The 15,070-nt window shown below is 36.7% G+C and overlaps 1 protein-coding gene across 2 annotated transcripts; it reads right to left on the reverse strand.

Moving 5' to 3' along the window:
* Positions 1–443: 443 nt before the first annotated feature.
* LOC102903056 (vomeronasal type-2 receptor 116-like) lies at positions 444–14,104 on the reverse strand. 2 transcript variants are annotated; one of them, XM_042269762.2, is made up of 8 exons: positions 13,959–14,104; positions 13,326–13,355; positions 12,588–12,607; positions 11,519–11,805; positions 10,442–11,236; positions 8,885–9,112; positions 4,544–4,667; positions 444–1,543 (listed from the first exon to the last, which is right to left on the reverse strand). In XM_042269762.2, exons 1-8 carry the CDS (start codon positions 14,102–14,104, stop codon positions 654–656), a joined length of 2,520 nt encoding a protein of 839 aa, XP_042125696.2. In that variant the 3' UTR covers positions 444–653. The 2 variants fall into 2 exon arrangements, with proteins under 2 accessions (XP_042125696.2, XP_042125695.2); XM_042269761.2 differs by lacking the exons at positions 12,588–12,607; positions 13,326–13,355 and having other exon boundaries at positions 11,519–11,810; positions 13,911–14,104.
* Positions 14,105–15,070: the final 966 nt, after the last annotated feature.

The following is a 15,070-nucleotide window of genomic DNA, read 5'->3' on the forward strand; positions in this document are numbered from 1 at the left end:
TCTCCACATCTGATAGAGGACTTGTATCCATAATTCATGAAAATTCAAGAGACTACGTACAAAAAACCCAAATAATCCAATTTTAAAATTCAATAGTAAACTAAACCCAGAATTCACTAAAGAGGAAACTCAAATTGCTGAGAAAAACTTAAAGAAAGGTTATTTTGTCTTGTCTTACTATAAAATATAGTAGCATTTTTGGTTCTTGTCTTTTGGAGTCCTTCTCTTTTTGGAAGGTGAATGGAGGCATAGTGGATGTGGGAGAGAGTATGCTTAGGGAAGAGTTGTGTGTGAGAAAAACATATTGTGTTTAGTCTCACCATTGTGCTATCAAACTCTTACTATCACTCAGACATCAAGAGAAGAACACAGTTTATTAGAAATATTATTGTATATTAGAGAAAGAAGAGACCTTGAACTTTGGAAAACTGTCTAATGCCAGGACTTGTGGAATAAGTGATTGATTGGAATTTTATAAGAGACAATGTACAGAAAATCAGTATTCTTGACAATTCAAGTCATCATCATTAGAAGAATAGTTTACAGTCATAAGCTAATGCATGCATCTTGCATTGCATCCTAAGAGATGGTTCTGGACCAATACTAAAGTTGTCAGTTTCAATTAAGGAAATGGCAGTTCAGAAAGATGTTTTCTACTTTATCTTTTGGAGAGAATTTCTCTCTGGTCTTAACAAAATTATGTAGCACTTGGGGAAAAAGATGCATCCCAGCAGGCCAACACTGGAGGCCAGGATGGAGAAGACCTCCACAGCAACCATGACCTTGCCCTTGGTGCTGTGGTAGACAGGGAGAAAGGTGACCCAGACACTGCAGAATAATAGCATGCTGAAGGTCAGCAATTTGGCTTCATTGAATTTGTCAGGGAGATTCCTGGCCAAGAAAGCCACAATGAAGCTCCCAAAGGCAAGGGAGCCATGGTATCCCAAGACACAGTAGAATGCAGTAACTGAGCCCTTGTCACACACAATGATGATGTGGCCATGCTCAGTATATGCATCAATGTCAACAGATGGAGGAGAAACTCCCAGCCAGATTGCACACAGAATAGTTTGGATGAGGGTACAGATGGCAATGAGATAGTTGGGTGCCCCTGAAGTCAGGCAGAACCTCAACTTTCTTCCAGGGGCTGTGACTTTGAAAGCCAGAACAACAGTAACCGTTTTGGCCAACACCGTGGAAACAGCCACTGTGAATACAACTCCAAATGTGAGTTGTTGCAGGATGCATGTAGCTGCATTGGGATGACCAATAAAGAGCAAGGGACACAGGAAACAAAAGAGGAGTGAGATGAGCAAGGTGTAGCTGAGACTGCGGTTATTGGCCTTCACAATGGGGGTGTCATGATACCTCACAAAAATCCCAAGAACAAGAGCTGTGATTGCAGTGAACGACAAGGCCATTAAAGTCAAAGCCATCCCCAAGGGGTCTTCATAGGTCAGAAAGACCACAGATTTGGGAATGCACTGATTCTGCTCTGCATTGGCATACTGCTCCTCTGGACATTTCATACACTGATCCACATCTGTTGGAGAAAGGAAAGAATGGTTAGTGCAGTTTCAGCATTTTTAGAGAGAAGACATTTCAATTAAGTGTGCTGCAGAAGCAGGCCAAAGTCTGCATTTTTGTGACAATGCTAGTGAAAGAAATTTCTGCACGGCAATGCTTCAATTTCACTATTTTTATTCATTATATTTATTTGTAAGCAAACTAAACCATCATTATGTTGTATATTTAATTGTGTGTTAATGATACAATCTTTTTATCTAATAAGAAAAGCATAGATATTTTCAGTACATTCTGAATGCTATGAGAAAGTGACTTAATGTTTTTAAGTGACAGAAGCTGAAATCATTATTCAAATTCTGCCTCCAGAGTGACACACTTCCTCCAAAAAGACCATACCTTCTCCAACAAGACCACACCTGCTAATGAGACCACTCCCTTAATGAGACAATTCTATGAAGTCTGCCTGGACTGCTTAGTTGGTAAAGCATGTGACTCTTAATCCCAGGCTTGTGGGTTCATGCCCCACACTGGGCACCAGATAATGGGAAAAATCCATGAAGTCTTCTTTAAGGGCAAAGGAATATATTTGAGAAAGAAACCTCACAGGAAAGAATACAGGAATTTGTCTCAGGATCCTGGAAGTGTGAGCATGGTCCCACTCTGTTCTTCCATCTGAAACAATCAGGGAGCAAAGAGAGTGCATCCCAGGTCTTAAGGGACACAAGCAGCCATGCCCCAGGAACACGCACTTCAAGATGATAGGCAAGTATAACAGTTGCCTGCTACCTCACTGTGGGTGGAACTTCGAGGTCATAGCAAGAACAGCTACCCACTATAACTAATGATCTTATGTGGTGAGTCCTATTCAAACTACCACAGTAATCTAATGGTCCTTAGCAAGGCTAATGGAATATGGGAAAAGGGTAGGGCTTGATAGAGACTTGTTGGCCACTCCTGGTCTGACTAAAATCCCTTCAGAATCATTAAGTTGTGTGTGTGTGTGTGTGTGTGTGTGTGTAGAATCATATGTGCGTCTACATGTAGAGTAACAAAAGAGCTCATGAATATGAGAGTGATTCAATTTATATGGGGTAAGCAGGAAGAATAAAATGATAGAAGCATGTTACATAATTGTGATGTTTGAAAATGCAAAAATAATTAAATACCTTAAATAAACATTCCCTTAGTTGTGGTCTCATCTGGCAGTAAGGACCCTGTGTTCCCAAGCCTTGTTCATATGAAAGAGTAACCCTATCACTCAAGGTGGAAACCTCTGTGTATTTTTAAAATTAAAAAGCCCTACATCTTGATTCCATCACCCTTTGTAAGAAACAAGCACCATCTTCTTCCCCTAATTCCCATTTATATGAGACCCAGACTCTGCAAGTGTCCTTTAGTGTGAAGGAGTTATTGATATAACACCATGAGCAACTCAACATGTGAACATTCAAGCAAGAGTTATATAGCACAGAATGTTTGTTTGGAGGAATAGGACCCCATTCATAAGTTGTAATCTCTACCCTGGCATGTTTAGGAAATGTGATTCCAATTGCTTTGCATCAGTGGATAACTGAAGAGAGTCATGATGTGTTTCTAGAGTTTAAGTCTTATTATGTAGAACAATGAATTTAAGGACACACAAAATTAGGTAATTTGTTCAAGAGACTGGAATGTTGGCGCAATTGAGAAGAGAACTTTCTGTTCTTGCGTGAGACCTGAGTTCAGTCCCTAGCACCCATGTCAGGTCACTCATTACTGGCTGTAACTCTAACTACAGAGGGATTGGATGCTTCTTACTTGCACTTGCAATTGTGCACACATAACCACTCATCTCACATACACACACATAATTAAAGTAATAATAAAATACTTTTTGTGTAAGTTTTGCTGTATTTATATTGTAAATACCCATCCCTCTTATATATTGTTACATTTAAGATCATTTCACTAGACTTTGTTTAATTACTTAAGTGACTCTAGGAGTTATGAGTGTGTGGAGGTCAGAAGACAACATCTAGGAGTTGGCTCTTTCTACTACATATGGATGAACTCATCATCAGCTTTAGTAGAAAGGGAGTTAATTGCTGTGAAATATTACTGGCCATAAGTGTCCTTTAGAGACTTTCAATTTATTGCATGGGATGACAGGCAATAGAAGAGAAAAACAATCTGTCTGCCATTTGCAGTTGCCAGTTGTAGCCAACTCTAACCAGATAATCATTTGGCTAATAAAGGCTGTGTGGGTGACAACACCCTTCAGATAATTGTGGATTGTTGCTTTCATACAAAACATTTTTAATCTTATTTTTGTAACATTATTAAATGGGTGATGTGTAGAAAAATATTGAACAAAGGACTTTCTATTTTCTCCATCAGGTGCCATCTCTTATTCATACTTCCCTAGACTTCAAATCACATTGATACTTTGAAAGGGGGATCTCTGGATATTGCTTGAAGTTATCTATCTCATACTAAATGGTTTCTGTTAATTTTACAAGTAATTATTCCTGTCTCCATTAGTCTTACTGAGGACTGTCATTTGGTTCCTAGTACCCACATAATAGAGTTCAGTGGCTCTGATGCCCTGTTCTGTTCTCCATTGATTCCAGCACATACATGGTGCTTATAAAATTATGTAGGGAGACATATACACATACAACTTGAAAAAAATAATATTAGTAAAGATTCATAAGTGGAATATAATCTATATGTAATTTTAGAGGAGATAATCACACTAGGAAAGATGTGTAGAATTCCCTCACACTGCAGTTTGATTATCAAAACTGTTTATTTGAGATTATGACACATGCCATGAATTTTCATTGAGTCAAAGCAGTATGTCATGGCCAAGGGTCTTACTTGAAGACAAGCTGTTATTGATGAATTTCTTATAAAATTGAACATAAGAAAGTGATGTATTTGATTTGTGAAGTAGACTTTTAAACCCTTTGATCATCCCCATGTGTGTCAGAGAGGATGATCATTGGGAACAATTTATCTAGCTGCAAACACTCACTTGTCTCATTAGAAACTTCATTTTCTGGGCAGGAGTTACAATCAAAACAGCAGACTGTCATTCCCTCCTGCCAGAATTTTCTGAATCCAGGACCACAGTCATCACTGCACACAGAGGGCGGCATCTGAGGAAAATTAGACACATGCTGTTATCAGTACTTTTACCTACTCCTTCCATATCTACATTAGATGAGCATGCTGAAATAAGCAAGTGACCACTTTCATATCCACATAAAATGACCAACCACATTTCACTTAGTATATTATATAAAACAATATTTATCAGTGTGTGGAAACGTTAATATAAAGTTGAATCGCTTCACATTGCTAGTAATTTAGGAAAAAGAATAGATTGTTTGTTGTGCCCAAACACTTTGATGCTTCCAAACTGGTTTTTCTAGTTAATTTTAGTCAACTTACCACAAAGCATATTAAAAAGTTAATGGAAATCTTAACTAAAAAATCTTCTGCATTGAACTATCCTGTCATCCTACCTGTAATACATTTTATTAATTGGTACTTGATTTAGGAGTACTCAGCCCACTGTGGGCATTGCTGGCCCTAGGCAGGGCATATGAGAAATTAAGCACAGCAAGCCAGTAAGAATTTTTTTCATAAAGAGCTAAGCTTTAGTTGCAGACCACAGAATCCTGCTTTGTCTTCCCTTGACTGTAAGCCATGAGCCTGATCTACCATTCCTCTTCACTTTTTTTAGTTCATGTTTCATCACAAAAATACATAGCAAGCTAGAGCTAATGGACATGTGAAACAGAAAGTAAGTCCTCATATCTCAGATAGCATACATGAACTCCAATCACATAGCACTGCAAAGCATGAAAAAGAGAGTATAAGAAAAAACAGGAAAATGGCAGAGCCTGGTGCATTTGTAGTGATAAAGTGCTGAGTTGACAAGAATTGAACTGGAAGGTGGAGTGTTTCCTGAGGTGAAAATGCTTTACAAAAGCTCTACGTACTGGGGGTACCTGAATAAAAGTTAGCTTACTTAGTCTTAATTAAAGGATTTCTTAAAGTTTAAAATAAAATGTCATTTTTTTTCACCAACAACCTGCTTAGAGCGATCTGAATGTTGCTTAAGAAAGCTACTGATTGTTGTGTCTTCACATTACATCCTTTCTTCAGGACTGAGTTCTGTGTTGAAACTGCAGTGTCTCTTATACACTGGCTCTTCCATATTCTCCACAATACAGTTAACTATAAATCTTCCTTTTGTTTTTCAGTTTTCTTGAAAGAAGGGTGTCACAATGTACTGTTGGGAGACCTCAACTCCTATATAGACTAGGATGATATAGTTACCACAGAGATCATTGTTTCCTTCCTCCTGAATATTGGAATTAAAATATATGCTATCAGAAGGCACAGTTCTTCCCTTGTTTTTTGTTTATCATGTTTACAATTTCTTTTGTACTTGCTGATATATTAAGGACTATTTTGAAGAAGAGAGGAGAATATCCAATTTTCCCATGTATTTTTAGACATATGAGAAAAAAAATAAAAAAAATTCCATTAAAATCATTAGTGAGGCCAGATGTATGCCATGGTTCATATCTTTAATCCAAACTCTTGGGAGGCAGATGCAGGCAACTCACTAACAGTTTATGTCCATTCTGGCCTTGATAGCAAGTCCATGCAAGCTAAGTTTGCAAATAGAAACCATGGCAGAACTTCTCATTATGGCAGAGTGGTTTAATAAGGTTTAAGCAGGGTTTGGGGAAGCAGGAGCAGGGATGAGAGGGGGATCTATGGTTGGTATATAAAATGAATATTTTTTTGTTTTAATTAAAAAAATAAGATATTATCTTAGATTAAATGCATGTCTTCTTCATTATTCCCTTCTTCTGTCCATTTTTCTTTATTTTTGAATTGTTTTTTGAGACAAGGTTTCTCTTTGTAGCCATGGCTGTTCTTGAATTCAATCTGTACACCAGGCTGCACTCAAACTCAAAGAACCAACTGCTTCTGTCTTCAGAGTGCTGTAATTAAAGGTGTGTACCACCACCACCTGGCATAAGGCATGTCTTCCTCTCTCAAAAGTCTGAATCATAAGATGATCTTCCTATGACAAATTTAGCCAAAATTCCTCAAAAGTGGGTTGCCAATGTTTTGGTTTTAATAAATTCCACATGCAAGTCAATTTTCTACCCTAGAGCAGCCATCACAGTCTCTTTCAAGCATAAAGGATAACTTTATTAGTTATATTAACTGGGACTTACAATTGTGACTGTAACTGAATTACATCACTGATACTCTCCTATTTTAAGAGAGTTCATGAAGGATTCTACTATAGGGGCCTTTCTAGGAAATGGGCTTCTATCTTGCCACCTTCAATTTCCTTTCTTTGCCCTGTATATTTCAAATTTTAAGTAAAATTTATCAGGGAAAGGATATTTTTGATACTATGTGTTTGGTATTTATTGTCTCCTTTCTCTAGAAGACTATATGTCCCACTGTGTTTTGGAAAAGTATTGTTGCATTTAATTGGACATACTTTTGGTGCCTATCTGACTCCTTTTACTCTCCTGCCCACAGTTTGTAAACTTGATTCTTTAACTATACACTCTTGGTCTCATATATCTTTCATTTTCCTTATTTTTATCTTTTTCATAGTTTCTTCTGCCTTGTCTTCAAGTCTTGCTATCTTGTCTTCAACTTTAAGTATTGTTTTAATGAGATTTCTAAGAGAGATTTTTATTGGATTTCTTTTGTCTTTTCTTTCCATATTTTAAATTGAATTATTTTCATTATTTTTTTTTACTTTTAGAATGCCTGTGTTACAGTTTCCTATTACATGCAAGCTTTTGTGATGTCATTGCATTCTCCTGCAAGTAATTTGTGTAATGTCTGAGTTTCAGGATCATCTTTGAATTCTTTTTTTTAGTATGTTATTATGTATACTCTCATTCAAGCCTAAACTATTACACTTGGAGTTGTGTTGCTTTGATGTATTCATATTTTTGTACATTTGCTTCTGCATTGAAAATTGTATATCTGTGACTAGAGCACAAGTTACATTGTTCTTTTTTTTTCTTTAACAACATATTTAATTTGACTTTTCATTATTTGATGACCTGAATTGGACAGAATAGCAATATCCAAATTTAATAATTTTTAACTGGAACATTATGGCTAATTTATACTCTGTATTACAAAGTGAGTATTGTCTGACAGCTGGTGCAAAGCACCTCAAATCAATAAAACTCTTATTAATTCTATCCTAAGTATTTGCTATTGGTTCATATGGACAGGATACTAAGAAAAGGAAACTGAAGTTCTGGGGGGTTTTAATGCAGGTTGTTGTAGGGAGGAATGTTGAGTATTTCTTTTTTTTCTTTTATTTTACAATACTATTCAGTTCTACATAACAGCCACAGATTCCCTTGTTCTCCCACTTCCTGCCCCCCTCCCCTTCCCCCCAGCCCACTCCCCATTCCCACCACCTCCAGATCAAGGCCACCGCCAAGGACTGAGAAACTAAACACACCCTCGTTTGTTTCAGTTAATTATGAAAGAATTAATAGAACCAAGACATATTCCTCTAGTTCACAATGTCTTTTACAGGATAAACATCACAGCTGGGAAAATTGCTCAGCTGTCAATAACTATTGCTGCTCATGATCATGCTTTAGATTTGATTCCTGGTACCCATTTTGTGGCATTATGTTGTCTCCAGGTCCCAGAGAGGCAAGTCACAGTTTTGCATCCATATGCATCACACAATTCAGACATACATGCAGATAAAACACTCATACCCACAGAAGAGAAAAAGAAAGAGAAGAGAAACGTTATATAATTCATAGTATACCTAAGTGTATCATGAAAATGTTATATTTATATATGGCTATAGATGTTGGCAATTTAGGATCTGTTGCTAAAAGGCTTAAAACACTTTTTGTAATAAAAAATAATGATTTGCCTATGTGTAATTTACTCCTCATTTACAATTACCCTCAATTTTTCATCACTGGTGTTAGAGGTTCAGCAGAAAAGAGGAAAACCATTGTGTAGTACTCAGAATGATACCTAGAGAATTACACTTTACTGGAAATAATATTAAACAGTGCTAACAAGCATTTTTAAATTTATATTAAAAGACAGAAACGTGTTCAAGTATGATAAAAATTCAATGAATGAATGTATGGCATCCACAAAGAATTAATAAAACACATCAAAAAGTGAAAAGGAGAGTCATACTAAAGGAGGCGAAAGAATGGTCCCTAATGTGACAATCGATTTCATTTCACTAAGTTATAAGAAAGCACAAATGGAAACAATTCACAGTGTTATTGCTTTGCAATGGAATTCAGAACAGTTAGGTCACACCCACCTCTCTACTTCCTGTGGCCCACTCTATAATGTCTTCATATAAATCGAGCTGTTGACCATGTGGAAAATATGGGCTAAACTTTCCAATCTTCACCTTAAGTTCAAGACCATTTGGAAAATTCCAAATCTGGAAAATGTCATACTCTGCCTGCAGTTTTTCTTTCTGTTTCATATTCACTTTGTCCCCAGCAGTATAGGTGAAGTTGGTCTTCCTAAGAATGGAGTGCAGCTGAAAGACAGTCAGCAATTCTATAATAGTGTATGTGTGTCCTTGCTCAAAGTCAGAAAATGTATTCTGATTTCATCATAAATACAACTTTATTGAAGGTGCACAGTTGAGAAATCTCAATGAAAACAAGTGGATTAATAAAATTATCATTATATCACTAGAATTGCAGTTCTCTCAGTGGATACTACCAAACACAAATGCAGTCATACATGCCAACACCAAACAAAATGTTAAACATGCACATACATAGACACACTCTCATATCCATACAGAAATACATACATAATACAGCCACATACTATTTACTCACACATACTTAGATAAGTCAAGACACACATGTGAACACACAGACACACAAAAATCACACTTATGTACCCAAACAGACACACAGAAAGAGAAACCCCCAAAAATCATAAACAGGCTGATACACACACTCAGAAATTCATAGATATATACAGATAAAAGCACACAAGAAGACACCGATGGAGTTAAATTTATGTTCAAACACAAAGACAGACAGACAGACAGACAGACACACACACACACACACAAATTAACACACACACACATATACACACAGATGCACTGAAACACATATACATATGTGCAATAAAATCAAAAAAAATGTACAGAAATCACACACATAGGCACATGTAGACACATACACTGACAAATACACACAGAAATACACACCTACAGAAAAAAATTGATGCAGGCCAAATTTATATTTACTTCTACAAATAAATTTATATACAGATAGACATATTTATATACAGAAACACATACACTCATCAGCACAGATATACACCCAGATACACAGAAACAAGCACATACACACTCATAAACAGTGATTGCCATCCATTCACATATATTTATACACATGTATGTACTGAACAGAATCCTGGCATTATTTTCTGTGTTTTCCAGAGCCCAGAGTGGGGGAAGAATGAGTTAATAACACTTTAGGAAACCATCCCCTACAGTGTTTACCACATATTTGACAACTAACGGACAAAAGCTTATCTTCCATCCATTAGAGGATTAATGAAGAAGGGTGCTCATGTTTCCAGTATTAGAACAGGGGTGATTATATTCACGTGCTCCTGAACAAAATCACTGATTTCCCTTGATAATTTGTGTGTCTACTCCACTACCTTTGCATTGGAGATTTATACCAATATCTAGATTAACTCTCTCAGGAGGAAAATTGTTCAGAAATCTTTTTATTTGCTAAAATATTCCCTAATCAACTTGAATGGAACATCAGAGAGACTGTTAGTGACTTTGACTTTGATGACACCAAATATCATCCAATTTACGAGACTGTACCTCTAAGCAATTAAATTGATATTCTTTCACATTATCCATTGTCTGAAGAAGATTCTCCTTGTAGAAATGAGCCACGATATGCACTGCATCATATATATCATAATTCTCATCACTAAAAGTCATGTCAAAAGTGTGCAATATTAGCCATTCCAGTGAGGCATTGGATGAGCAATTCTTCAGTGTCTTACAATTAGAAGCTGAGACTTCACAGTTAAAGTTCATCCAGTCCAGACTTGCCAGATATTCATTTGGGGTGAGAGGGCTCAAGGTATGGAGGAAATTTTTAAATCCAGAAATCTCAGCATGATGGTGTGCAAAAGTTAGAGTCTTTTGAGATGAGTTAAGTGTTAAGTCTCTCATACTTGTAATGACATCCCACTGTGAGGTGGTGACCCATATTTTCTGTATACCTAGAGATTTCCACCTTCTAAAGCTCAAAGCTAGAGTGCTGTCTGTATAACCATAAATGATAACAACATTTGAGGATGATGTCATGATTTGTCTATAATACACTTCAGCTCTTGACATGTATAAGTGCATGTTGACTGAAATCATGTTCACAAAGGCAAAGCAGATTATATTTTCTTCCATCTCTCTTCTCAAATATGAGAGAAACTGGATACCATGATCATTGTCTGGGATGGCCAGCCCAATCCAGTTCCAGCTGAAGTGAAGTATGAGGGAGATCATGGCCAGGGCTAGAGATGTGTCCTTAGGGGCCATCTGATACAAATAAGGAAATTGTTCCTCATCACTCAAGATAGGATGGAAGGGTCCAAAAGTAAGTTGAACAATCTGTGACACAGGAAGGAGCATGAGGTCCCATGGACTAAAATAATTTGTTAAACATATTTTTCTGCAGAGTTTTTAAATATCCCCTTACCTGTAACCTCTTCCTTTAGCTATACTTTAAAAAGAGAAATATTAAAGGCCCATAAAAATCTCTGAATGGTACCCTTGAACTACATAGTTTGACATAAGTGTAAGGTCAGTTTCTCCCTCACACTCTTCTTGGCATCTTGGAATGGCACCAATAGAGACAGGATTGCTTGCACAACTAACCACATAAATTCTCACCTGCTGATAATTGTAGAGGTCCATTGCTTTCCCAACTACTAAAGATTCTTCCCAGCTAGGTCCTGAAAGCACCACTGAACACATGGTCATTTCAATACAGTTATAATTAGGCACATTATAATGAAGATTTACAGAAGATTCAATGATATTGTATGTTTGTGACATGATGTTACAACCACCTTCTAGAAATCCAAATATTAAAGACATATTTGGTAGAAGATAAGGGTTCCTGTTGACTTCATCCACTGAAAAAGCTAAGGCCAGTGCAAACTGATTGTTGTCATTTCCTCCTCTGTAAAAGGTGACAATGATTAGGGACAGATATACAGATAATCATGTGTAATTAATACAAGGACTATCCTGTACGGGATGGTATTCCTAACCACTCTCAAAGATTGAAACAAATTTTCTGTGCTGGCATGTTGAGATGACATAAGAAGATGGAATCTTACAAAAACATTTAAAGGTTCATGAGAATACAGTTCCTATAAATAAGATGAGCCATCAGCATCTTCCACAGTGAGCCTTGTCCATCTCTGGCATTTGAGTGCTTTCTCAAAAGGTAAAGACAAGGCTACAGGCTTTGATCAAACAGTAAACCTCATCATGCTTTCATTTTTAAATTATGAGCAATATAAAAAATGCATGAGGTGTGTGAGCCATTCGATTTATGGTATTTGCTTTTGAAATTAACTGAATTAGGTAAGGCAGTCATAAATGTCAAATGTGTGCAAAATAGCCTAGGCAACATTTGGCTCTTGGACTTACAATTCTTTAAAATCAGTAGGCAGTATATCTCATCCTGACCATCTTCATCTTTTTTATTTCTGGTTCATCTATTGCAGCCATGAATTTTTTTAAGGATTTATTTTTAAATAATTTCAAATACCAGGGATGTATTTGGTAAAGATGTGTGACTGTCTTCATCTGTGTGTATGGGTAGTATTAAAGATCAGTTAGGCTTTAGGATTCCATCTGTAGACTAAACAGGCCTCAAATGCATAGGGATACATTTTTCTAGGTCTGAGTTTGTACTACCTTCTATTTTTCACTTATTTTATGTGTACACTGCCATGTTGTATATTCACACTGGGTATATCCTATCAACATAGCATTTTTCTAGAAAACATCATTTGAAGACCTTTCTAGTTACACTAATATGAGACTAGAGTCCTACAAAGATTTGGAGGTACTAGTATAACATGTTTGTAAAATATAAGACTCTAAAATGTAAAATATATGGAGACTATGTGATAAAAACTGGTAACAGATCAGTTGGAAGAGAATAATATCAGATTGTTTTTATGTTTATGGGAAGAATAATAACTCCTCTTTCATCCTGGTCATTTCATACCATCTAATCAATAAGATCAAATATACACAAAACCAAAGTGTATGTAATGCCGAAATTGGGAAAATATGCAGATATAATGAGTAAAATTACTTACAGAAAAACAAAAGCGGTAAATGTGATGTAAGTGTCAGAGAATAAACAGCTTAGACATATATAGGGAGAAGACACATGCTTCTTGATTAATGGCAAAGATGAGCTAGTAGGTAACACCTCTATCGCTATTATCAGTTGTTGCCAACTATCACATACAACAGCTGTCTCTCAGGCAAGTGATAGGGGAAGCAAGCAGTCACCACTATTAGAGACAGCCTCAGTTCTCAAAGAATGCAAGCATATCGTTTACAGTCCATACAATCCTTCTCTGCTCTAATGAAAGAGTAAATAAATGAACTTTGAAATTAAAGGCCAGTGAATGTGCATGTATATAAGTGAGGGATAGAGAAATAGGAACACATATGTGATTCAAAGTGGACAGGTTTCCTACTTCCATCCTCAATGTATCTTTGAAAGGCACATTGTGAGCCCATGCAGAGCGTCTGAGAGAGTAACTGAATATCTATGTGAAAAGTCTCTGTAGTTAGTGTGCCACAAATATTATTTGTCCAAGCAATGTTATAGGACCTACATGACAATGGAATGTTCAGCAGCTGACTCTACTCTATGGCCATTTACTTGTTCCAAATCAAAGTGACATTCATTGAAATAGAATGAGGTTTCCTTTGATAAGACATCATCTGATGCTGTGATATGGAAACTGTGAAGAGGCAGACTATATGTGATGGAATAATGTATAGTGTCCTTTCTTCACTCAGCATCCAGGCTTGGGGAAGCTTTAGGGTAACTGGGAGAAAAACAAAACACTTTCCAGAAAAATTATAAATAGAAATGCCATTGGGTCTCTAAAAGAATTTGGAATTGTTTAATGGTGTGCAGGTTCAGAGAACAGGCCAGAAGATGCAAGGCATTACTTTGATCCTCGTCCTCTTAATCCCTCATTAAATATTAATGACATTTACATAGAAAGTACAAGGCACTTACTGTTCTTTGAAAGGTTGTATCAAATCCATTATCTCCACTGACCCATGCACTACACCAAGTATGAAGGCACATGATTCAAATATTCCATCCTTGTCTTCACTCTGCTTCATTGTCCAAAAGCACCTGGGATGAATGAAAGTTGCCACATGAAGTAGAATGTTCAGGAGTAAGAAGAGCAAAATCGAAGTGAACATTTTTTTCTAATCTAACCCTGGGAAATTTGGATTGTGACATGCTATTCTGATCAGAACGTCAAATAGGCACCCAGATATCCCCACCTGCTTTTATTTCTGAAACCAAATAAGAGGCCACTTGTGTATTCATGATTCCATTTTGTGTGTGCAGTTGTTTCCTCACCCATTGAGAATACTTTAAAACTCTCTTCCCCGGGGCTCTTCATCTGATGTCTGTGGTCCATGATATACAATTTAGATGATAAATAAATAGGATGATAGTCCAGCTAGTTTCATGACATCATTCATCATTTGGAATTAATTTTGGAAATTAATACCCCAGGGAAGATGACATTTTGGGAAAATTTGTTCTTTTGACTGCCTCAGTTATCTTTTAATGTAAACGGCTTTACAAATAATTGTAGCCAGAAGTTTTCTCCAGTCCTGCCTAGCCTCTGTGGCCTCATAGCCACTTATAAAATAATCATTCAGAAGCTTATATTAATTATAACTGCTTGGCCACTAGCTCAGCTTTATTACTGTCTAGCTCTAACACTTAAATTAACCCATAATTCTTAATCTATATTTTTCCAAATGTTTCGTGGTTTACCAGTCTGCTGGCATGTTTTTGTTACTTTGGTGGCAGCTGGCATCTCCTGTACCTTTGTCTTTCTTCTCTCTGCAGTTGGAATGTACCACCTAACCTTTTTCTGCCTCACCAAATAGATTTATTAAACAAACAGCTTTATTTATCAACCAATTAGAGCAATATATATTCACAGCATACAGAAAGACATCCCACAGCAAATGTTGTCAATGGATTTTGATAGATTACCCACAACGAGACATGCATTATTGGTTCTGGAGGACTCACAAAGTAAGAATTCATGGGATTGTATCAAAAAGTCCATGTCACGGAAAAACAGCTGCATGTTTAGAGCAATTGAGTTATACATGGCATTCACAGTGGGGCCTGCTCTGTAAGGG

The sequence above is a fragment of the Peromyscus maniculatus genome, chromosome 1 (assembly GCF_049852395.1).
Source record: "Peromyscus maniculatus bairdii isolate BWxNUB_F1_BW_parent chromosome 1, HU_Pman_BW_mat_3.1, whole genome shotgun sequence".
Classification (NCBI taxonomy): Eukaryota; Metazoa; Chordata; class Mammalia; order Rodentia; family Cricetidae; genus Peromyscus; species Peromyscus maniculatus.